The sequence below is a fragment of the Notamacropus eugenii genome, chromosome 2, assembly GCF_028372415.1.
Source record: "Notamacropus eugenii isolate mMacEug1 chromosome 2, mMacEug1.pri_v2, whole genome shotgun sequence".
In the NCBI taxonomy this organism is placed as follows: Eukaryota; Metazoa; Chordata; class Mammalia; order Diprotodontia; family Macropodidae; genus Notamacropus; species Notamacropus eugenii.
The window spans coordinates 34,648,731-34,672,900 of record NC_092873.1 but is presented as its reverse complement, the minus strand read 5'-3'; the positions used below and the strand labels follow the sequence as shown (position 1 = coordinate 34,672,900).

General features: G+C 43.2%; 1 protein-coding gene across 2 annotated transcripts; it reads right to left on the bottom strand.

Annotated features, from left to right (window-relative positions):
• Positions 1-363: 363 nt before the first annotated feature.
• Positions 364-21,396, bottom strand: LOC140524882 (galectin-9-like). 2 transcript variants are annotated; one of them, XM_072639744.1, is made up of 11 exons: positions 21,229-21,396; positions 14,525-14,616; positions 12,062-12,263; positions 11,277-11,387; positions 8,646-8,741; positions 6,840-6,881; positions 5,434-5,481; positions 3,801-3,842; positions 3,045-3,133; positions 1,462-1,624; positions 747-1,034 (listed from the first exon to the last, which is right to left on the bottom strand). In XM_072639744.1, the coding sequence occupies exons 1-11, from the start codon at positions 21,265-21,267 to the stop codon at positions 885-887; spliced, it is 1,074 nt and encodes a 357-aa protein (XP_072495845.1). In that variant the 5' UTR covers positions 21,268-21,396; the 3' UTR covers positions 747-884. The 2 variants fall into 2 exon arrangements, with proteins under 2 accessions (XP_072495844.1, XP_072495845.1); XM_072639743.1 differs by lacking the exon at positions 8,646-8,741 and having other exon boundaries at positions 364-1,034; positions 21,229-21,391.
• Positions 21,397-24,170: the final 2,774 nt, after the last annotated feature.

Here is a 24,170-nt window from a genome sequence, read left to right as displayed (position 1 = left end):
CCACAAGTATTCTGAGCTCAACACCGCATAAGAGACTTTTATGAAGCACCTGCTCGGCAGTGGAGAGACACAAAGTATAGGTAAAACATGGCACCTACCCTCAGGAAGTAGAATTGAAATAGCAAGCTCTGGAGTGTACAAAAAAACAAGGCCTTGTTTCACATTCTTTGAATACTCTGGTCTCACAGATCAGGTTGGGGTGGCATGAGTCTCCAGGAGAGAGGCTACAATACAACTGACTCCTGCTTATCAGAGAGTACTCCTTGGAGGAAGACATCTTCACTAGGAATAGGGAAAGCTCTGAGCAGGTAACAAGACACTGAAGAGGTCCAGGGTCTTTGAGGCACCAGGAATGGCAAAGGGGATATTGATGGGGCCATAGTAATGAAACAGAATGTCAGAGAAGTGGCTCCAGGTGAAAATAGGAGGGGGAGCTCAAATCTGAAAAGACATTGAGGCAAGGGCTCTATTCTAGACTGAAAGGAGGGGTGATCTCTGAAACCCTTGGTCTGCTTCAATACATCATAATGTCATACCAGAGGCAACAGCAAGCAGTTTGGAAGGTGAACTCAATTCGGTCATTGTTGAGAAGTAAACAACCCTGCCTCAGGAAGGTACCCATCCTACTGACTATGTATGAGAAACCCAGGGAGTAACAAAGATAGGTCCCTTCTCTACCTTTTCCCAGAGAGAACAACTTACTCCAAACCCGCCCTGACTGGGGTGGAGGGAAAACTTGATGCTTAGAGTCCCATCAGCTAGGGAGATGTGAGGATGGGAAGGAGAGAAAAAGATTCAGGCTGTAACATCTGGGTAAGAAGTCACTCATTACCAGCTGAATGTCCCCAGACACCTTCAGCTGGGACTTCTGGGTGGGAGGCCCTTCAACAGATCTGTACATGGGTCAACTGGATGTCTCCTGACACCTCCAGATGGTTGATAGAGCATAGGTTATTCATGCGGTGACTGTAGTCAAACTGGTGCTGCCCATTGACAGACACCTTGAGACAGTGAACTTCACACTTGATCTGCACCTGGAAGGCAAGAGGACAATCAACCAAGAAGCATTTATTAAGCACCCTCTATGTTCCTAGGACCGTATCAAGCACTCGGGATCCAAAGTCATAATCCAGTAATGACTCTCTCAGAACCCTGAGCACACTTAGGGGAAGCAACAAATACCTCCATATGAATGAACAACAAGATTGTAAAGGGATGGTGCCTCACATCTCCTTCACATGTATTTTGTATGGACCTAAAGAGATGTACAAAGTCTCCACTGCTAGACAGTAAACTCCCTGAAAGCAGGGCTTGTTTCATTTTTTTGACTGGGAAATTAATTTCCTAGTGTCTTGGATCATCAAACTTCTTCCCAGTTCACTGGACTCTGAAGCAACCTCTAGAGTTCAACCTTTACCTACTCCCCACCCATCAAACGCTCTCTCCCTTCCCATGCCTTACCATGAAGGACTGGCCTTGGGCAAAGGGCATAAATCTGGGCAGAGCTCGCTCCTCAGTTCCCCACTTGTAGTTAATCAGGCTGTTCCGGACCACAGCATTCTCCTTAAATCGTGGATTCAGATGGAAGGCAATGTCATTCCCACATTTCAGATTAATTGTGAACCTGAAGGAGAATGACCACAAGATACGTACACGTTATTTCCTTTGACAGAGTGCAAGTTCACATTTATCTTTGTACCCTGACCACCATGGACAGCGCCTGGTGCTTGTGTAGTGACTAATTCAGTCACCTCTTCCCTCTCTCCTCCACCACAGCTCTGTTTATTGAAATGCTCTTTTTCCTTTAAGACCCTCGTCAGATACCCCCTCTTCCAGGAAGCCTTCCGTGATACCCGTACCCAACCTCTCCTTCCTACTTCTCACTTTGCCTGCATCTCTCCTTTATGCTTACTGCTAGGTCCTGAGTAGTTCGAATAAGGAATCCTATGAAATGCTTATATTATTCAAATTCATCATACATATTTCTATCGGACTGAAATCCATGACCACAGTTTATATAATTGGAACTTCAAATTTGTACGTATGAACATATGCAACCACCATTTTTCACTTTCCTTTGTATCAGTATTGTGTGCACCCAAATCTTTCTCCCCATTAGAAGAGCCACTCCCCGAGAAAAGGTCATGTCTATCTTTGTTCCAGGCACTTTTTGCATATAGACAAATCAAAGCTTATCTAATCATTTCTGTTGGTGATTAAGCCATTTCTTCTTCCCTGACATCTAGCTGGAAAACCATTCTGTCATTTCCTTCTGTCCCCCTGCAAACAAAATTACTCTCTCCAAAGTTACAAATAATCTCTTTTAAAAATGCATAGCATTTCCCTTTTCTCCCATTACATGTTGAAACAATTATTTAACTTTTGGCATTTTTGAAGTTTTTAGTTCCAAATTCTATTCCTCCCCCATCCTGAGATGGTAAACAATTAGTTATAGGTTATACTTATGCAATCGTGTAAAAACCTAATGATCCCTTCAATGCCAAATCTATCCATCTTTACCCAACTTGATCCTTCTTGAGGTCTCTGCAGCCTTTGACACTGTCAGTTACCCTTTTCTCCTGGTTACTCTCTTCTCTCCAGGTTTTTGTAACACCACTATCCAAGAGGGAAGGTCCTCCTCCTGGAATGCCTTCTCTCCTCATCTGAACCTCCTGACTTTCTTGACTTCCCTAAAGTGCCAACTAAACTCCCACCTTGTACTGGAAACTGTTACAGATCCCCCTTAACATTAGAGACTTCTTTCTCTTGATTATTTAGAATTTATCCTATATACTGTTTATCTGTATACAGTTGTTTGCATGTTGTCTCCACTCTGAGACTGTGATCTCCTTGAAGGCAGGGACTATCTTTTGCCTTTCTCTGTATCCCCAGTGCTTAGCACAGGGCCTCACACACAGCAGGTGTTTAATAAATGCTTATCGATTGACTGTCCCATTATAAGGAAAGGCCCTTGCTGCTCAGAGAGGAGAGGAATGCCAAATAAAGGGAAGTACTTTCCCTGCGAACTCAGGAGTAAAGCTCACTTGTCAGCAGTAAGCAGGACAGTGCCAGATATAATGATGTTCCTTGATGGGTAGAGTCCTCCAAAGATGGATGTGTGAAAAGGTAAGGGCTGCAGTGAAATGAGAGACAAAGGGTTAAACAATGTGTTGAGCAATTTGTTTTTCAGGAAGGGTAAGTCTGAAAATGTGGAACTTGGACAATTGAAAGAGAGTTTGGGAAACAGTTTGGTGACTTTAAGAAAGACTAAGGATGGGGACTAAACCTGTGATTTCATTGATATAGGGAACTTCCAGGTGAGGACACTCCCTTGACCAATGCGGGTGACTATCTTTTCTGTAACTAAAGAGCCCAGAGGCATTGTGACTTGCCCAGGGTCACACAACCAGTATGTATCAGAGGAAAAACTTGAACCCAGGTCTTCCTGAGTCCAAGGTCAGCACTCTAATTCATCACAGCACACATGTTGCTTCTCATTTTAGAGAAAAGGATGACAAAGGTGACCTCCACAAAAAAGAAAAGTCAACAGAAGCTGGTTGCATGTACCACAAGAAGAATTGAGGCAGGGAATAAGATAGGGTTTGGGGACCATCCCAGGGGAACAAGAACATGGCCCCAGGGGAGGATTATTGCTCATTTCCAAGGGTGGGGCTGCCCTTGGCTTTCTGAGTTTTCTCAGCTCCCATTCCCCACAGAGGGCCTTCTCTTAGGTGACAGGGTCTAAGGCTCACACCATCTTCCCCACTGCCCTTCAGCATGAGTACAAGGTAACAACTTACATATAACTGATTGGTGAACACTGGGGGTGGGAAAATAGGTGCCTAGAAAAGAGAAGAAAGAATGGAAACACCCAGAGTCAGCAACACAGAGTCACAGGAAGACTTAGTGACACAGACAGTCACAGATCCATGCACACAGTCACACACAGACATAGTGACATAGTCACAGACGCACGCACACAGTCACACACAGACCTAGTGACGTAGTCACAAACGCATGCACACAGCCACTCACAGACATACACAGTTGCACACGCAGACATACACAGCTTCTCAGACACACCCACACATACAAACACTCTCTCTGTCTGTCTTTCTGTCTCTGTCTCTGTCTCTGTCTCTCTCTCTCTCTCTCTCTGTCTCTCTCCTTCTCCTCTTCTTCTTCCTCCTCCTCCTCCTCCTCCTCCTAAAAGCTGGAGAATATTAGTTCAGTTCTGAAACTTAAAACAGCAATTCTTCCAAACTCTATCTCTTTGCACGGTACTTCTCCATTGCCCAAGCTACATGACAGGTGCTGTGTTGTGGATAGATTTTTCTTTTTTTCCCATTTCTTTGGGCTGCTTTGTGAATACCCCTTATCCTCTCCTCACAAGTACTGTCCACCTCCTGAACATGCCCCCCCTACTTTCCCTACTTATACTGAGCCAGGAGAAAATACATCAGAACTAGGAGACTGTGTAGGGCACCCACTCCGTAGATGGAATACCTGCTTTCAAATGTCATCCCTTCTACTCATGTGGCCTTAAGTAAGTCACTTCTCTAGGCCTCAGTCTCCTCATCTGTAAAATCAGAGACTTGGACTCAGTGGTCATTCAAGCTACTTCCAGATCTATTCCTACGAGTCTAGGAATCCTAGGGATTCCCTGGGATCCTAGGACTTCTACATCCCGAGCACAAGGATTATGAGACACAGGCAGACACTCTTGCTGCTGCTTCTCCTGTACCCTTGAAAAGGAAGAAAAGGTCCTTATCCCCACCCCAACCTCTCAGGCACTTATCATTTTCCTTCCTGGTAAAGAGGAAAAATACTGGCTCTGGGATCAGGGAATGACCTCAGATCCCACCATTGACACTTACTGCTTTTATGATCTTAGCCTAGTCATTTCAACATAAGATCATATATTTGGAGCTGGAAGAAATCTTAGAGGTCAGAGAGTCCAATGCCCTTATTTCACAAAGGAAGAAACAAGCAGAGAGGGGTTAAGTGACTTACCTAAGGTCATACAGCTACTAAGAGTCTCAAGTTGGATTTCAACCCTAGATTTCCTGACTTTTGAAGTCACCTCTCCCTATGATTCGTCTCCATAGATTTAGAACTGGAAGAGACCTTAGAGATCAATAAGCCCAACCTTTCTGGACCTCACTTTCCTCTTCTGTAAAATCCTAGTACTTAGAACAGTGCCTACACATAGTTGGTGCTTCACAAAAGTTTACTGACTTAGAGGGTTAGATTCGAGAACCTTAGAGAACCCTTCCAATTCCAGAGCTATGATCTTGTGTCTAGCATTCCCAGGGCCATGGCCAAGAGGACCTCATCACAACACATGACTCAAAGAGCTCCATCTATTTCAACAGGTGAAGGGTGGAAGATGGATAGGTGGGGCCATAGAATGGTCAGCAATTTAAGTCTTACACTAGGCATTTGTGGAACAGAGTGGATTCCAGGGAAAACTGTTTGAGTCTGAAAGGAGAAACAAGAGAGAAAAAACTCATGCACCAATCATGAAAATCCACTGTAGACCACCCCCCCCCCCAAGGGTCCCAGCCTCATATGTTAATCTTGGATACTCTCTAGCTAGAAAGGACTGTTTCTATTTCCACTGGGTTTTTTACTTTGGTGGAGGGGTGCTAAGAAATCTACCATGCCATCTTCCCTGTCATCAGAGACATCTTTGGGAAAATCATGCTCAATTACCCAAATATACCAAGATTTTACCCAAATATACCAAGATTTTAAATTCCATCCCTCCCCTCATCTCGAAAAAAAAAAGTAAGAATCTTTAGCTTCTTCTTAAATCAGGAACTATGGCTGTGGAACATTGATGGTATATTTCCTTCGACTCAGATGACGTACTGTTTAGTTTACTGAACTAATTTTTTCTCTCTTTTTTCTTTGTTATATGAGATAGCACTCTTGGTAGGAGATGGAGGTAGAATAAATTTTAAAATGAAAATGATATAAAAACACATAAATTAATTTTCAGGCAAATACTAGGGCAGTTAGGTGGCACTGTGGATAGAGCCCTGAGCTTGGAATCAGAAAGATTTATCTTCTGGCCTCAGATACTTCCTAGCAGTGTGACTTTGGCCTAGTTACTTAACCATATTTGCTTCAGTTTCCTCATGTGTAAAATAAACTGGAGAAGAAAATGGTAAACCACTCCTGCATCTCTTCCAAGAACACCCCAAATGGAGTCACAGAGTTGGACACAACTAACAAATGACACAACAAAAGGACAGTACAAATACTGGAAGGAGGGTGGGGTGGAGAACTTCTGTCTTCTATGACTCCCAATGCAAATGGAGTAAGAGTTGAAGGGGGAGTCTTGACAAGCTTGGGGGTTTGGAATGGAGATAATAGTCAGCAAATCTTCTGCCTAAGAAGGAAGCTAGATGAAGAAAGAGCTCTGGATTTGGAGTTAAAAGAGACTTGGGTTCAAATCTCAGCTCTGTTATTTGCTGGCATTTAACCTTTCAAGCTCAGTTTCCTCATCTGTGAAATGGATATAAATAATGCCCGTAGTACCTGCCTCAGTGGGTTGTGGTGAGTCTCAAAGAAGACAATGTTTATGAAGCATGACACCAATCTGAAAGTGCCATATGAATGATACCATCTGTTCATCAGGTACTACAATAAGAGAGGAGACTGCAGAGGAAAGAGTCCCATTCAGGGATAAGAAAGGCTGCCCAGGGATGATTCCCTCTCAGGCAACGCCTGAATCAGCTCTCTGGGGACAGACCCACTCTGATTCTAACCTGCCCAAAAACAGAAACAGGAAATACAATAATCCAAAAAGAGTGGGGGGATCTATAACTTACTATGACAGTTGAGGGAGCAGTCGGCCAGACAGTTTGGGGAGGCTGGAAAAAAATGAAAGAAAAAACAGGGTCATTGCTGGAGCATCAACAAGATCTGAACCGTGAAGTCTGACTGGTAAGAAAGAAAAGACCTTGTGGCCTTGAAGGTACCACTCTTTCCCTCTCAAGCATTCTTAACCTCAGGTCTATGATTGGGTGTGTCTTTTAAAAAATATTTTGATAACCATCTTTCACTCTATTTGGATTGCTTAGTGATTCTGTTCATTTATTTTGTACATTCAAAAATATTCTTTTCATCTGCAACCTTGATCTAGGGACTGGCCTAGATTAGGTTTGTTAACCTAAGGGTCTATAGACTCTAAAGATTCCTCAGAAAATTGCATCTTTATTTCAATGTATTAGGTTTCCTTCATAGTCCTTATCTTATGTTATGTGTTTTAAAAAACTATTATTTTGGGAAGGGATCAACAAGTTTCACCAGACTGCTCAAGGGGTCTAGGACACACACAAAAATATTCGCAGACCCTACTCTAGAGAGGGTTGCAATATGGCCCTGCTCATTTCCCATTTGCCCAAAACCCATTTTTCCCAGAACGACCCTGTTTGTGGATTTCCCCCACAACACGACCTATGCAGGATTTGCAGATGCCTCTCCTCCCAGGAGATAATCTTGGATGCTTCTCTAAGCAGTCAGAAATCAAAGTTATGATTTTTGGTGCAGGTGTCCCTTCCCCCCTCCCACCTGGGAGAGTGGTAGTGAGGCAGAAGGGACCAAAGAGACCCATTCTCAAATTGTTCTCTTGTTCAAAGCAGTGTCTGTCTTCTTTAGGAAGTAGAGAAGGGGCTTTCTCTTAACAAGGCCTCAAAGAAAGTGAAATGCTGCCTGACCCTGTCAGAGGGAAGTGGCCCTGGGGCACCTCTTCTGGTGGCAGGTGAACCTTGTCCTTCCAAAGTCCCAGGTGGGAGCAGGCTTCTGCCTTTGCCCATTTTGGCTTTCTAGTGCATTAAACAAACAGTTGCTGAGTAAAGTAATTGTGTTCACAGCCCTGAGAGACACTGACTGTTCTAACTGACATTATAGACATTAACTGATGTACTTGACCTGTTTAGCTGTTTTGACTGTTGTTCTGGATGATCAAACTGTCCTAATTGTCTGACTGTTCTGTCTGACTCCCTGTTTTAAGTGATCTGAGTGTCTCCTGGTTGTGACTTACCTGAATAACTCCCTTTTCCCGATGACTCAATTGCCTAATTATTCCACGTGTCTGCAGAGCTGGACCGCCCGTTTTCACTGTGCAGATGGCCTTTCCCACTGTTCTCATCACACTGTTCTAATTGACCTGACTTCTGTGCTACCTAATGTGTTCTATGTGTTACACTATGTCCTAGACCAGGGGTGGGCAACCTGCACCTTGAGGCCACATGTGACCATCTAGGTCCTTGGGTGAGGTCTTTTGACTGAGTTCAGGTTTTACAGAACAAATTTTTTTTATGAAGGTGATTTGTTCTGTGAAGTTGGGATTCAGTCAAAGGGCCCCACTTAAGGACCTAGAGGGTCACATGTGGTCTCAAGGCCCAAGGTTCCCCACCCCTGCTGCTAGACAAAGTGATTGATTCTTATTCTAACTGAGGGGACAGTCTCACTCCCTGTTCTAATTGACCTCAGTCCTGCCCACACTGAGTTGACTGACATTGAATCTAAGCACTCTTCTTATGGGGTCAGCAGATAGTTCTGATGGCTGACAGACAGCTGACCCAGACTGAACAGGGTGAAGCCTAAGTGTGCTCACTCACTCATTGACTCACTTTGGGTTTGCCCCTCTTGGGCCTATGGGGAGGTTGTGCTGCCATTGTATGATGCAGGACGTAGCAAGGAGGCTGAATAGGAGCAGATCTGCTGTTCTGTTAAAAAGAAAAAACAGTAGCCTTTGGGTTAGTTAGCAGGGTTAGCAGGAGAACAGGAGAAAGGGAAGGCAGGGAGAAAGGTGGCGGTGGGGCAGGGAGCAAGGGAGAGCTGAAGGAAGCTAAGAGAGGAGGGGCATCCCTGGAAAAAAGAAGCTTGTACAAGCTCCTAGAGGAAGCAGGCAAAGAGGTGAGCAGGCAGGTTTGAGGGAGTAATAGCCCAGTTAGTTCAAGCAGAACCTTTCTCCCTTGAATGGGGGCTTCTCTTTGGCTGGGATGCCAAGCCTAACCTATGAGCTGCATCACAAGACTTTTGTAATGGTACCTAAAAATTCCCTGTCTCTATTTGCCCAAGCCTAAGACTCAGCTAATGACCCTCACACCTGAAATCATCTTTCTGGTCTATTTTTTTAATCCATTCATTCTCCATCCTGGTTGATGAAGGAAAAAGGGCACCTTCTTGGGGTCCCTGGTTATTACTGAGAATCTTTTCCTGATGCTTGTGACGAGAGATGATTGGATGAAACATTATGTACTCTCTAGCCTCTATTGTTAAAAACCTGATATGAGTGAAGGAGAGTAAGGCGATCTCCTTGCTTGAGAGTTTTAAGATACTATTAGGAGACACCTTATTTTCCAGAGCTAAGGTCCAGCAAGTAGAGTGTGCTCCTAAATTGGCATAACAATAATACTTTGCACCCCCTCTGGATGATCTCACCCTCTAGCAAAATCACATAATTATTGTAGTGCTTTGACCAGCACCAGATGTTCTCTGAGGTTGGGACAAGCACCAGACAAGCTTGGACAAATTCTGGTCATGAAGACTGCTACGAGTCAAATTTTTTTCATTATTGCTTCTACCCCTCATTGTCAGGGCACAGCTTTGGAAACTTGGGAAACTGAGGCAAACAGAGATCATATAACTTGTTAAGATTACACAGTGTAAGATGTGTAACCCTACTTTTGATACCAATTAATGTCAACTGGACTGATCCACCTCTAACTTGTGAATTGGCAGAGCTGAACAGAGCAAGCTAGAGACAGGAGACAGGCGTAGGACTGACCATGGCCCTCCCTTCCCATCAGCTGTCAGTAACTTGCTGTAATGGGACCATACATATATAGTTGAAAGAGACCTCAGAGGCCAAATTACTCCTCAGGTCAACTATCCAACTGTCACATTTTACTGCTAAGAAAACTCAGACCCATTCAGATTAAGTGACCCAAAGTCACACAAGGAATAAATGACAGAGCCAGGATTTGAACTCACCTCAAACTCTCAGGTTAGTACAAGATCAGCACTCAACACACATATAATTTCTCCCTTAAGGACCTCCTATCACCACTAGAATAAGATACAAATGCCTCAAGCTGGCACTAAAAGCCCTCCCCAGCCTTCAAACCTTTTTTCATATCAGTCTCCTTCCAAACTGAACTACTTGCTGCTCCTTAAACTCAGCATTGAATTTCCCACCTCCAGCTTTTTGCGCACCCCCCCCCCCCCGCCCCACCTCCTTTGTCTTTTAGAATCCTGAGCTTCCCTCATGTCTGAATTCAGAAGTAATTTCCTGTGGAAAGCCTTCCCTGATTGTCCCCAGTCATTAGTACTCTCTCTCACACTCTCTCTCTCTGTCTCTCTTTCTCTGTCTCACTCTCTCTCTTCCTCTCACCTTAAAGCATTTAGTATATATTTCTTTGTATCCTCCATTAGAGAATGTAAGTTTCTGGAGGTCAAGAATTACTCTGATATTTGGCCTCTTATGCCCAGTGCCTTGCACTTAGAAGTTGCTTAAGAAATGTTTTGTGAGTGAATTGAATCAGGAATAAACTAGATTAAATGAGGAAAGGATAGTCCTCACCATGACCTCCAGCTCTTTTAATAATTTCCTATGTTTGGGCAGGAAATGTTAATGAAAGAAGAAGGAAACAGAAAGAAGGGAAAAGGCAGGTGTAGGGAGAAGAGATGGATGAACAGAATAAAAACATGGACAGAGGAGTGGAGAGATAAAGGCAGGGGGATACAGAATCAAGAGAATTACTAACCAGGGCCACCAATATTAAGAGAGAGGAAAGAAGCTGGGTGGCAAATTAAGTTCAGAGCATTTAGAGCTAGGAATAACCTTAAAAGGCAGGCCTCTCAAGTCCCTCAGTTTACATCGAGAGAGGTGACAAGGACCTGAACTAAGGTCCTCAGACATTCAGTGGTGAGCAGGAGACTGTGAGGTCGGAGATATCACGTGATTTGCCTCAGATAACAGGGATAGCAGAGTTTTGAACTCAGGTCTTTTTACTCTATCACTTTGCCTTCCAATCAGATAGTAAAGGAGGAACAGAAAAAAACTTGGAGCAACAGAGACATGATGTGGAGGATAAGAATGGGGAGGAAGGAGTCCAGCAGGGGAGGAGGAAAGGAAAGGGCTTCCTTCTGGCCAGTCTCTAACCCTGAATATGTCTGCTGGTGCTCGGTGGGATCTCCTCCCCTTCTTTGGCATATGTGATAGAATGGTGGAGGAGACCTGTGCTGCCCATTCTGACCTGAAAGTTGATGTAAGACACCTTCACTATGCCCTCGATTGAGATGGTGTCCACTTGATGGAAAGGGACCCGGTGCTGGTACTCGACAAAGTAACTCCCGTTCACTGTCACCTGCCAAGAGGAAAAAGCTGCGTGAGCATGAAAGCCAGTGGAACCTTAGGAGTCACAAGCATGAGTCCTTGAGACTGGATCTTCTCCCACCTGACATCATGAGCACTCAGTCTCCAGTCACTGAGAATGGCCGACATCCAGCTCCCACCCAGTGCTCCTGGTTCTGACCTCTAATAGGATGAATCAAATCTTTCCTCAGCATGATAGAATTAAGGTATCAGTCATATCTCTCCTGAGCCTTCCTTTCTAAGGCTAAACACCCAGTTGCTTCATCTGCTTTTGGTATGGACCAAGATGCTTCACCATTCTGGTTGGCCTCCTATGGATGCTTTCCAGATCATCAGGGTCCTTTTTAAACTGTGATATCCAAGACCAAACACAGCACTCCAGATATAGTCAGAGCAGGGCAGAAACAATGAGATTATCATCTGCCTCTCACTGCAGCCCAAGGTTACATTTAACTACTTTTGTGACTATGTTACACTACTGATCCACACTGAGCATGTGGACCACTAAAACCCTCTGATCTTTTTCAACCAGACTGCTGTCACCAAACCATGGTTCCTCCATATTGTACGCCTGAAGTTGAATTTCTTAAACCCAGTCCCTCTGACTTGTGACCCACTGTGTTCCCTCAAAGGAAGGTGACTTAGGAGGGATACTGCTGTGCTTACTTTGAAGGCTGCACTGTGCACCTGAAAGCGAATTTCAAATGGTGCCCCCTTCTGGAAAGGCATCTGCATCTTCCTCTCCTCCTTCCCCCAGGAACCATTCTGCTTTGTGTTGCAGACTACTAAATTTCCATCTTCAAACCGAGGGTTGAAATGAAAGGCAATGTTTCTTCCGTCGAATCCATGCTGCAAATTCACAAAAAACCTATCCAGGGCCAAAAAAATAAGAGTAATGAGTGGATGCAGTGTGCTGCTGGTGATCAGGAAGACGATGGCTACTCCATAGCCTTAGAATCTTTCCTTTCCTGGTCACTCTTCTCTCTTTCCTTCTTCCTTTTAGTCTTTGTGACACTTTTCCCCTTGGCCTGTTATTTTAAATGCCTGCACTTAGAAATGTTAGTTTTGTTGTCTCGACTCCTCAGATGGTAAATGAGAGGGAGATTCTTAGCCCCCTCCTACTCATCAGTCAAGCCCCACTCCTCCATGCAGCCCCCTCTGTTTTCTCTAATCCACAAGGAAGTTCGATATACTAGATGGAGGAGGCTGCGAGGGGAGAGTGATGCACAATTTAGACCACATACAGTCCCTGCCCTCATGGCATGCCTCCTCCAGCAGCTGGTGGAAGTAGCAGAACTGAGATTTGAACCCAGGTTCCCTAACTCGTGATTCAGTGCTCTCTCAGACTTCCCCTGGCGCTAAAATTCTTAACCTTTTATGTATCCTGGATTCCTCTGGCCTTGTAGTGAAACCCAAGGACCTCCTTCTCAGAATCATATTTTTAAATACATTTTAAATGAATGAAGATCTATTTTTTGCCAACCAGTTTCACAGAACCCCCTCCCCCAAATACAAATTAAGAAGCCCTGATCTCATCCAATTCCCTCATTTTCCAGAGGAGAGAACTAAGGATCATTGAATAGAAATTACTTTCTTGGGGTCACCCAGGTAGCTGGTGGAACATGCTAGGATTTGAACCCAAGCCTTACAATTTCAAACCTTTTTGGAAGAAGCTATCTTTTTGCTTTGTACCCACAGTAACACCTTCAAAGTCCTTTTATTAAAGGAATTTATTCTGTGAAGTTTGGATTCAGTCAAAGGGCCACACCTGAGGACCTAGAAGGCCACATGCAGCCTTGAGACTGAAGCTTCCCCACCCCTGCTCTAATTCTACATGGACACTTCGTCAGTTTCAATAAATACTGCTTGCTTGATTTAATGATGTTTTATTTCTACTGGCAATGTTCTGGATTCTTATTCCTGCTTCAGCTTGGGTCAGTAATAGCTGAGTAGGTTAGGGGGAGCTCACAAGTTCAATTCATTAATATTTATTAAGGTGGATGCTAAGGAAGCTACAAAATTTAGATCACATATGATACCTACCCTCCTTGAATTTTACAGACTAGTAGATAAGTAATGAGGCTTAGGGGTAGCAGTGGATAGAGTAATGGGCCTGGGGTTGGGAAAACTCATCTTCCTGAGCTCAAATCTGGTCTCAAACACTTCCTATCTGTGTAACCTGGGGCAAACTGCTTAATTCTGTTTGTCTCAGTCACCTCATCTATCAAATGAGCTGGAAAAGGAAATGGCAAATGACTCCAGTACCTTTGCCAAGAAAATCCCAAATGGGGTCACAGAGAGGCACAGAAAGTTGAAAGAACTACTGAACAATGAGGCTAAAGAACCATTTTCCATTCCTATATGGTCAAGGGTCAAGGTTTACCAAAATAAAGTGCCATCCCCTGCTATTTGCCATTTCTGGGCATTCACTCCAAGATTGACCACTATGCCCAGAATGAGTGCTTGCCTTTTCATTTGTGTTCTTCAGATTTCTTGTCTTTTTACCTCAAGGTTCAGCAGAATGAGCTCCTCCCTCAGTTTAAGACCCCTTCCTCTTCCAGGATTAACTTTTCCCAAATTTCTCCTCTTCATTGCACCCGATGTTATGTTTACCCAGTTCTTTGTGCATGTAACTCCTATGCCCCTCTCCTATTATAATGTGAATTCCCTGAGGAGAGAGGCTCATTAGAAGGAAAAAAAAAACCTTGCTATCCCTAATTCCTTAGCATGGTGCCTTATGCCTAGTGGGCACTTCAGACAAATTGGTTAAATTGAGTTGAAAAACTGTTTCCTGAGTAGAGACCATACCCTCAATGCTAACTAGTCATCTTTCAGGTAAAGTCACGTCCAGAGGCTGGACCATGAGAGTGTTTGTAATGCATTCCTCTATTTAGATCAAGGCTGTAAACTCATGTCTTATAGAGGGCCAGTCAGGGTATCATTGTCATATAATTTTGTCATGGACATGGTTTTCTGACCCTTGGGCTTGTTTGGCCTCTGAAGTTTGGCCTCTGTCAGAGCAATTGCCAGGGACAATTCTGAAACTGGCCGCTGTGCCTCCAATTCTGATGGGTGCCCTGGTCTCCTCAGAGACAGTGCACGTAGGAGGAAAGCAGAAGAAACAAGTACCTAGTTCCACCAGAAGGAAGGACCGACCCGTTGACAATGACTTCATGTCCATCCTGGAGGCCACCATGGATAGGTCCAGAGAATGGAATGACCTGCAAAGAGAAGGAAGGATATAGTTGTTAATTCTAGGCCTCCAAGCAAAAAATCCAGGAAGATCCTGTCCTCCATAGTCGGGGCTTAGAGTCAAAGATGAGGCAGACCAAGGCCATGCCCTGACAAAGTGGTTCCCCAGGATTTTACTGCCTTCTATCACCACCAAATGGAGTGGGAGGGAGGGGGTCTCTCTCTGTCCCATCCTTGGGACCGTGGATTTCTCCTCTGAATTTTTTTTGTATAGCCATTTAAAAATTGTTTTTCTTCTTTATTATGAGCTTAGCAATCATTAGCAAAAGTGCATTTCAACACAGAACAAAAAACATTGAATTTGAAATCATGTATTTTCTTACTTACCATTTGATTTTCAAAAAGCCTATATTCACATAACATAGTAGGAACAAAATTGTCCAATTTCAGAGTTTCTTGCTTTCCTTCTGCCTTATCAATTTTATTTTTCACTCTTCCAATTTTATTGTTTTTTTTATGACTTTGTTAAATTACAGCAAATATGAATATTTCAATATACAAAGAAAAGCAGAAAGGGGGGATGATAGAAGAAACTCGTGTAATGGGGGTTGAGCTCAGGTGGACTATCTTAGAAAATTGATGGGGTCCACATGTGCATCAGATGCCCATCACACTCTGGATTTCTATGACTACTTTTTGTTTTTTAAAAGGGGTATTTTAAATTTCACCAGGTACTTCCAACACATCGCTGTTTCTCTGTGTCCTCTTGTGAGCTTCCTTTTACTCTCTTCTGTGCATTTTTGAATGTATAACGGCTTTAAATATTTAAATATTCTATTGCTTTTCTTTTTTTTGAATGCTATCACTACATTCCCCCAGCAATCCTCCCCCCAAAATAAAAGTCCTCAGTTGTTGTCCCATGACTTTCAACAGGCAACCCACCCCTGCCCACTCTTCCTTTCCATCACATCTTTGGTGAAAAAAATATTTACAGCTGTTTTTAGACCAGCATTCTTAAAATGTGGTTCAAGGAACCTCTAGGAGTCCCTTTCAGAGAGTATATAAGGACAAAATTATTTTTATAATAATACTAAGATATTCCAATTTTTATAATAATAATTTCTGATAATAAACATTGATTGACATAACCCACATGAACAAGAGCTCTTTCTCGGGGGGGGCAATACTTTTTAAGAGTGTAAAAGGATCCTAAGACCAAAAAGTTTGAGAATAAGCATTTCTTTGCTAGAGTGGCAGGAAATTCGACATGAGTCATGGACCTCTTCATAAGATTCTTATTAAACATAGATTTCCAACTGATAATCTGACTCTCCACATGCTCTGTACATTCTTCCTGTGTTCCCTGTTACCCTAATAACTGTACCTCATCAGCCATGTAATCATGTGACAAAAATGTTTCTAACTTCTGTGTTCTTAATAACACAGATGTCAGACTGCTTGAAAACCATGATCTCTGGGCATGCACCATTTCTAAGTCATCTTAACCCACCACAGACCATCACAAACATTCTACAGAAACAAATTTATTGCCTCTCATTGCAATATTAAGGCTCTTTTACAATTTAAACTTATCCTCTGTGCTGGTCGCAATTTTTCTCTCTGGTGGATTTTCAAATGAACTGATTGGTGACAATGTTATTTTTGTGAGAGAGTAGCTAGGGGTGGAAGAGAATGTCACCTTTGAAAGGATTTTTTCCTTAACAGGGTTAGTTTATAATAGGGGTGGGGAACCTACAGCCTTGAGGTCACATGGACCCTGACAAATTCAATGAAAGGGCCACACTTGAAGACCTAGAGGGCCACATGTGCCCTCCAGACAACAAGTCCCCACTGTAGGACTAAATATACATGTGTATACATATGTATAAATATACATATATTTGTATAAATATACATATGTATACATATATACATACATGTGTATAAATATACATATGTATACGCATGTATTGTATAAACTAATCTAGTTTGTTAAAAATGAAGCAATATATCCTACTGAACTTCAAGTACCTTTTTCCACTTAATATGGTGCTTGTCACTAGCCAGAAGAAAGGTAAATATTTCATATCATAACCAGCTCTTCTTTTTCATTAGGTTAAGTGACTAAAAATTTAAAAATGAGTTTCCATCTCTCAACAAGAGAATTTATAAAATTCTCTTACCATTTTCCACTGTATGTTTGTGTGAGTGAACAGTTTCATTTTATTTTTGTTTTAAATCAAAACAAAGAAATAAATTATGCAAAAAAGTTTTACTAAAGTCAGAAGAAATATCTATGTTCAGTTGTTTTCCAGTAGTCTGACAACCTGTGACCCCCTTTGGGGTTTTCTTGGCAAAGATGTTGGAGTGCTTTGCCATTTCCTTCTCCAGCTCACTTGACAGATGAGGAAACTGAGACAAACAGGGTGAAATGACTTGCCAGAGTCACACAGCTAGTAAATATCAGAGGCCAGATTTGAACCCAGGTCTTCCTGACTCCAGGCTTGCCACTCCTTCCTCATCCAGAGAAGATTTTTCTCAAATTCCTATATATTTGGGAAGGGAGTGCTTGCCTCACATTCTTCTACCCAGTCCCTATTCTACCACTTGGGGGCCACCTCCAGTTGTCCTAATCTATATCTTGCCACTGGACCCAGATTGCTCTGGAGAAGAAGGTGAGGCTGGTGACTTTCCAACAGCCCTTTCTCACTTAAATCCAATTCACTTGCCAGTCCTGGCAACGTCTTCTTGATGTCTTGGTCCCCTTCAAGAACAAAAGATAACAACATTCTATCCCTTACCATTCTGGCAAATCCTTGGGGCCTCAGTTTCCTTATTTTCTAAAATCGATGATAAACTCATCTCATCTACTTCTCAGGACTGTAAGCAGATGCAGCCTCTGCTAACTTGAGCTTGACCCCTATGGGGTGATAACAGGGATTCTGAAAAGACGCCCCCCCCTCCCATCCCTCCAAATATTTTCTCCACCTGTTTTCTGATGCCTGGGATTCTACTAACAGACAGGCAAGTCTTTCATTCTGCTGCTGGAGACCATGTTTAAACTATAAACACCCTTGAGAGAGGTTAGTTAGAGCTTAATTTGAACCAATACCAGCTTGTTTCTTGGGTGAAGGTAACATGGCAGTAACAAAAGTATCCTGTTTGTATCTTCTGAATTTCTTTCATGCCCATAGAGGGTGTGTCGGAGTAGGCAAAGAAATTCAAATACCTCAGAAGCCTCCAGCTCTTGAAATGGGAGGCATTTTAGAGATTACCTTGTATTATCTAGTATATTTTTTCATTTACTCATTCATACAGCGGCTCTTGGAGAGACTAGGTGGAGCCATCGTGCATAGAGCACTGGATCTGGATTCAGAAAGACCCATCTTCCTGAGTTCAAATTCAGCCTCAGACACTTACTGAGCATCCCTGACTCCATTTCAGAATTATGTTTTGACTCTAGCCTCTGTAGTCTGTCCTAATACACTTTGGGTTTTTTAATACCACATGACCCCTACCTCATTAGGGGCTGAAGCTGAAACTTCCTAGATCTGGTTAACCCATCTCCTTGAGAAAATCTGACCTTGTGGTCTTGTGTGGACTTGTTTGTTTGTGTCTGAAGCTTTCCAACTGTGACTATGACATCACAGCTAGAAGGCGAGTGGGTATCTCGGGAGGGACAGCTGGTTATTTTGTCTCTGTACAGATGCAGGACTCTGGCAGGCAACCCTAGAGGAGTTTTACATGAGAGGTAAGGAAATGGAATAATCCAAATTTTGCAGAGAAAATCCGAGTTTGGATTCAAAGGGCCATACTTGAGGACACAGAGGGCCATATGGGGCCTCAAGGCTACAGTGCTTGGACTAGAATGATGGAATACAAGACTTAGCTGTGGTTTGGGGTTGAAGGTCTGCATTTCCTTCCTCTCCCTGACTCTCTTCTCTCATTGTGTTCAGCTGCCCTGTCCACAGCTACTTGTGCCTTGGAGTGAATGGTGGTCAGCTCTCAGGCAGGAGGGATTGTAAGCGTGTAGGAATCTGGCCAGTGGCTTCAGCATTTGTGGTCTTCTGGTCAATCCCATATCCCTGTGTTGATTTCTCAGCTGCCTCACAAAACCCAGAAAGTCTGCCAGCTAACGAGCTAGACACCTATGGAGTTTCTATTATGGAAGCTACATCATGGGACCAAGAGAAGGCTAGACCTGGCTTCAGAGGACCTGAATTCCAATCCCACTTTGCCACTTGCTCCCTAGGAAAGCTTGAGGAATGCACTTAATTTCTCACAAAGAAAGGGAAGTTCTCTATTGTTCCACTGCTATTTTTCAGTTTCCATCAGCCCCAATATGAGCTGCCACAATCTTAGGGGTGGGGTGCAAGCACAGTCTACATAAAGAAAATTCAGGCATAATATCCAAATCCTTCATGGTTCAGTAAGTGCTTTTCAGCCTTTAGAACACCACTGACTGTGTAATACCAACATCCGTTCTCATTTTTTCTATGCTTATCTCCTAAATGTGAGAGGCTCTTACCAAATGGCCTGCTGGCACCCCAGCTGTACCAGGATGAGCAGAAAAGCAGTGTGTGTTTAGTATACAAAGCTAGGGCAGCATCTGGGGCCTTGGCAATTTGCCTATGTCTAGCCCTATAGGACTAGATTATCTCACATGAACTTGAGCTAGCATTTCCTGAAAGGACAAAGAGAATTTCTTTAACTGAGAATTAGTCCAGTACAAAGCAAGTCTGAAAGCAGAGTGAGACAGAGATGAGACCGACCTACCCCAGAGTGTGGGAGGACCTGAGATTCAGAGAATCACAGCGCTTGGAGCTGGAAGGGCCTTAACTTAGCATCTAGTCTAACCTCTGTACAGATGAGGAAACTGAGGTCCAGAGAAGGTTAATAACTTGGAGACTGTAAGGCAGAGAGGGAGAAAGGAGTAGAAGAGGGAAGGGGAAAGACAACTATATTTATTAAGCACAAGGAACTTTACAAATATTCCCTCAGTTGATCCTCACAGCAACCCTGGGAGGTATGTGCTATTATTATCCCTTTTATATATTATTTTTAGTATAAATATGTTTCATTATTAATATTTAATATATCTATATATTATCTTATTGTTGAGGAAACTGACGCTTAGAAAGGTTAAGGTCCAGGGTCACAAAGCTAGTAAGCACCTGAGGCAGAATTTGAACTCAGGTCTCCCTGACTTTATGCCCAGCACTCCCTTCATTGCACTACCTACCTGCCTGACTCCCCAGGTTTCCTGTCTAGCCAGTTTTTGTGTTTCCAAACCCTCTGGTGACAGATGCACATTGCCTCAAGGGTATGAATTTAGGGGTGGATCAAAAAGAGCACTAGTTTTCTAGTCAGAGAATCTGGGTCCAAATCGATGTGACCTGGAGTAAATTCTATAACCTTTCTGGTACCCAGTTTCTATATCTGTAAAATGAGAGAGTTTAGCCTAGGTCATAGATTTAGAACTAAGAGAAACCTTAGAATTTATCTAGTCAAATAGTTCTCAAAGCACGGTGTGAGGACCCTTGTGTGGGGAAAAATGGGAAGAGGATTCCTGAGATCCTTCCACAGGGTCTGTGAGATCAAAATTATTTTCATAGTAATACTAAGACATTATTACCTTATTAAAAAACTCCTCCCTTTCCTAACAAAAGCTGTGTGAGGTTGGATATTTTTCATGTACTTCAACCAAAACACTGTATCATAATAGGCTGAATGTAGAAGCAAATGCAAGAATCCAACTGTCTTCTATTAAGCCAAACATTAAGGAGACTTTCAAAAATATGTAAAAACAGTTTCACTTTTCATTTTTATTGTTTTGGAAAACACAGTTATTTTTCATTAAAAACATATTATGCTTGCAGAAATGGGTTTTTATTGCCTTTTAAAATGAATTACTAAATTAATTTGAATTAATGTTTTGAAATTTGCTCACTTTTAATTTCTAATACAGCAAATATCAAGCAGCTCTTTAGGATCCTCAATAATTTTTAGAGTGTAAAGTGTACATAGTGTAGAGTATAAAATAGTTCCAAGACCAAAAAGTTTGCAGACCACTGGCCTCATCCAACCCCATTACCATACATTCCTTAGGGTTCCACATTGTAAGGTCTGTTCCATGATTCCTCTAGATTTCTGGAATATTTCATGGGGAGATAGTCATACACATCAGAGACCAGGGGCTGGGAAGGCAGAAGGAAAGGAATCCAGAGACAGTTCTGGGATTGACAGAGAGGTAGAGATAGAGAGCTGGATCCTTCACATGCCCCCAACCATTTCCCTAGGATTTCTCACCCACCAGGGTGGAGCGTGTTTAGTCACCACTGTGTATCTCACAGTATGCCTGCTATCAAGCAGAGCTCTCTGGGCTGAATGGACCTTGAGACTGGATCATCTGAAGCTTCTGACCTTTTTACATTCTCTGTGGAGTAGGGTTCCTGCTCCCCTTCACCCCCCACCCCATCCCCAGTCATCCTTTCTAAAATAACCACTCTGCCCTGACTATTTCCTCTAATACCCCAGATGCATGTCCCCAGAACAGGCTCCTTAGAGATGCATGGAAGTAGTCTGCTCTGCTCCATCGCAGTCCACTTCCTCTATATGGTGCCTACCACAAGTAGACTCACCGGATTCAGGTAGGGAGGCTGGCTACCACCGAAAGACATGGTCTTTACTGCTGTTGCTGCTGCTGCTGCTGCTGCTGCTGCTGCTGCTGCTGCTGCTGCTGCTGCTGCTGCTCTACTGCTGCTGTTGCTTTTACTGCTGCTGTTGCTGCCGCCGCTGCTTTCATTAAATCAAAAGTTTGGAAAGGGGAGGGTTCTTTGGAGAAATAGAAACTGCTACAAAGCTCACTTGGCAGCCGTTCAAAAGGAGGGAGCAGCTAAGAAGGAAGCAATGAGGGTTGCAGGGGGAAGTGGGTGAAAACAGGTGACCGTGGAGGAGCACTATGCTGTTCATTCTACCCCCGAAGATAGCACCTACTTCTGTGTAACTGTGTACTCAAGTCCATAAATGCAAAATCATTTCCACAGGGAAAGAACTCAAACCTCAAGGGGTCATCTGAGTTATGCTTGAAGGAAGTTATTCATAGATGGAGACATGGAAGGGAGCTTCTTCTAAGTGTACTAACCAGACTTCCTCATCTGACAATAACTGGGACCCAGAAAGAATCGGTGCCAGAGTTTGGATTCAAATCCAAGCCCCCTTACTCCAAATCCAGTAGCTCTTCCCAATGGACTCGGCAGAGCTCTTAGAACATGGGGGAATCCTTATTACTCTCTTGAGTACTTGATATAAATTGTCTCCTACTCAGTTACAACTGGATGAAACCAGTTGGTTTGTAAGTTCCTGGAGGGCAGGGGCTTCATGTCAGAGGATTTTAGATGTAGAAGGGACCTCAGAAGTTGTCCAGTAACTCCTTCATTTTACAGATGAGGAAACTGAGTCCCTGGGAAATTAAAGCACTTGCCCAACACCATACCAATTCAAAAAATCATACTTTCTTCCATCACCCACCAAGGCTAGGGAGCAGTCGGTGTTAGAAGAGCACAGCTACAGCTAGCAGTTTGGGGGATGGGGCAAGCAGCACCCAAATGTGCCCTCAAATCAATTTTGAGGACAGATTCAACTATGGAAGTGGGGAGTAAAGGAAGGCTTTGGGACAACGGGCGCTGCGGGAACCATAGCACTAGGTGACTGTCTTGTGGTGGGGAGACAGAGACCCTAAGACACCAGTCTTCACGGGCAAAGACCCCAGAACTTACTGAGACTGTAAACAAGGAATCCGATATCTGGTTGGGGTGGGGATAGGTGTGGTGCAAACTTGTCATCTGGTACCTTTCCACTCTAATTGAGGGAGAGGTTAGCTAGGTGCTATTTCTATGATTTCTGTGTTGCTACAAATAGGGTCAGTCCCCTCTGAATCGCAGCACCCTGGGGCACAACTCTGGTTTCAGTGGGGGTGGGGAGGGGAAAGAGGCGTAGATGTCCACGTCAGAGAGCAATAAAGAACCATGTGAGACTTGTACCAGGCAGAAGGGGAGCCTGAGGGCAGGCAGGGAGAAGGGAGTGGTATTTGTGACAACATTGCTAATTTCTTTGGTTAGTCAACCAACAGGTTCATATAACTGAACACATGCTGCATGTTCAGGCCTCTTGCAAATGGAGAGGGAGAAGAAATACAAATTGTGCTCATTGTTCTCCAGAAATTTGCAATGCATACATGCATAAAACAATTTGGATATAAGGAAGTGTTTATATGTGTGTCTGTGTGTGGTGGGTTTATTTGTCATACATACATATATACACATATACATACATACATATATACACATACGCACACAATACATACATGCATACGTATATGTGCGTGTGTATATGTGTGTATATGTTGATAATATTTAATATAAATTTTAGACTTTAATAAGGGCCAAAATTTGAATTAAGAAGTACCTGGACCTAATAGTCTCCTTTGTTAAACTCAGAGAATACCTTTTGATGTCAAGCAAGCAAATGGGACTTCCTTACCAGACCCTTCTTCTGGCATCTTAGTGATAAGGCCTGGATTGTAACTTCAGCTTTGTCAACTCTGTTAAGATACCACAACTTCAAAGCCCTGTTTAGGACAGGGTATCTGTCATCACAGTGGTGAGACTTTCTCCTTAAGTCACAGAGACATGGTACAGAAAGAAGATTCCCACACTTGGGATCATAAAACCCAATTGACACTACTTTGTTAATTGTCTTACCAAATTTACAATGTGTTTATCTAAGAGAGCTCCTTTCTCATGGTAAAAGGTACTTAAGACAGTCAACTTCTGTACTGAGGAAGTCAGTTCTGATCCTGGCTCCATAGCGCTATGTGACCGTTTTCTTTATAGCGAATTGTTTAATTAATTAAATCATAAAATATATGCATTTAGCCTGTTGCCTTTTCTCTAACCTAGTTTTCAGGTCAACAATGTGTATGTATGCAAGTATGTATGTGTATATATATGTATATATACATATTGAACTCTCTTGTCCTTTCAGTGTGTGTGTGTTCGTCCTTCATTGCTGAAGAAGATCATGCCATCAGAGAAATGGTGATATGACTTGCACTTGACTTTGTTTTGAGGGAGGGAGGGCTGTGCCCTCCACCAGCCAAGGTCACCAGCCTTACTTCTCCTCCAGAGCCATCTGAATCCAGTGACCAGATATTCATCAGGATGACTGGAGATGACCCATGATGAGGCAATTGGGGTTAAGTGACTTGCCCAAGGTCACACAGCTAGTGAGTGTCAAGTGTCTGAGGGGAGATATGAACTCAGGTCCTCCTGACTCCTGCGCTGGTGCTCTGTCCACTGCACCACCTAGCTGCCCATTTTCAGTGTGTATACACACTGAAAGGACAAGAGAGTTGAATAAGAGAGAGATGAGTTAGAAAAGTCTAGATTTAGACCTGAAAGGACCCAGAAGCCATCAGGTCTAACCCTTTTATTTTACTACTGATGAAGAAGTGGTTCAGACAGCTTTGCTCAAGGTCCCCCAGGCAATAGAGCCAGGATCCTCTGACCCAGAGCCAGTACTT

Bases quoted from the DNA above. Each gene is read 5' to 3' on its own strand.
- LOC140524882 (XM_072639744.1), bottom strand. From the start codon at position 21,267: ATGTCTTTCGGTGGTAGCCAGCCTCCCTACCTGAATCCG. The intron at 11,388-12,061 runs GTAAGCACAGCA...TCCTCTTGGCAG, and splicing joins TGCACAGTGCAGCCTTCAAA to GTGACAGTGAACGGGAGTTA. The intron at 3,134-3,800 runs GTAAGTTGTTAC...ATTTCACTGCAG, and splicing joins TGTTCACCAATCAGTTATAT to CCCTTACCTTTTCACACATC.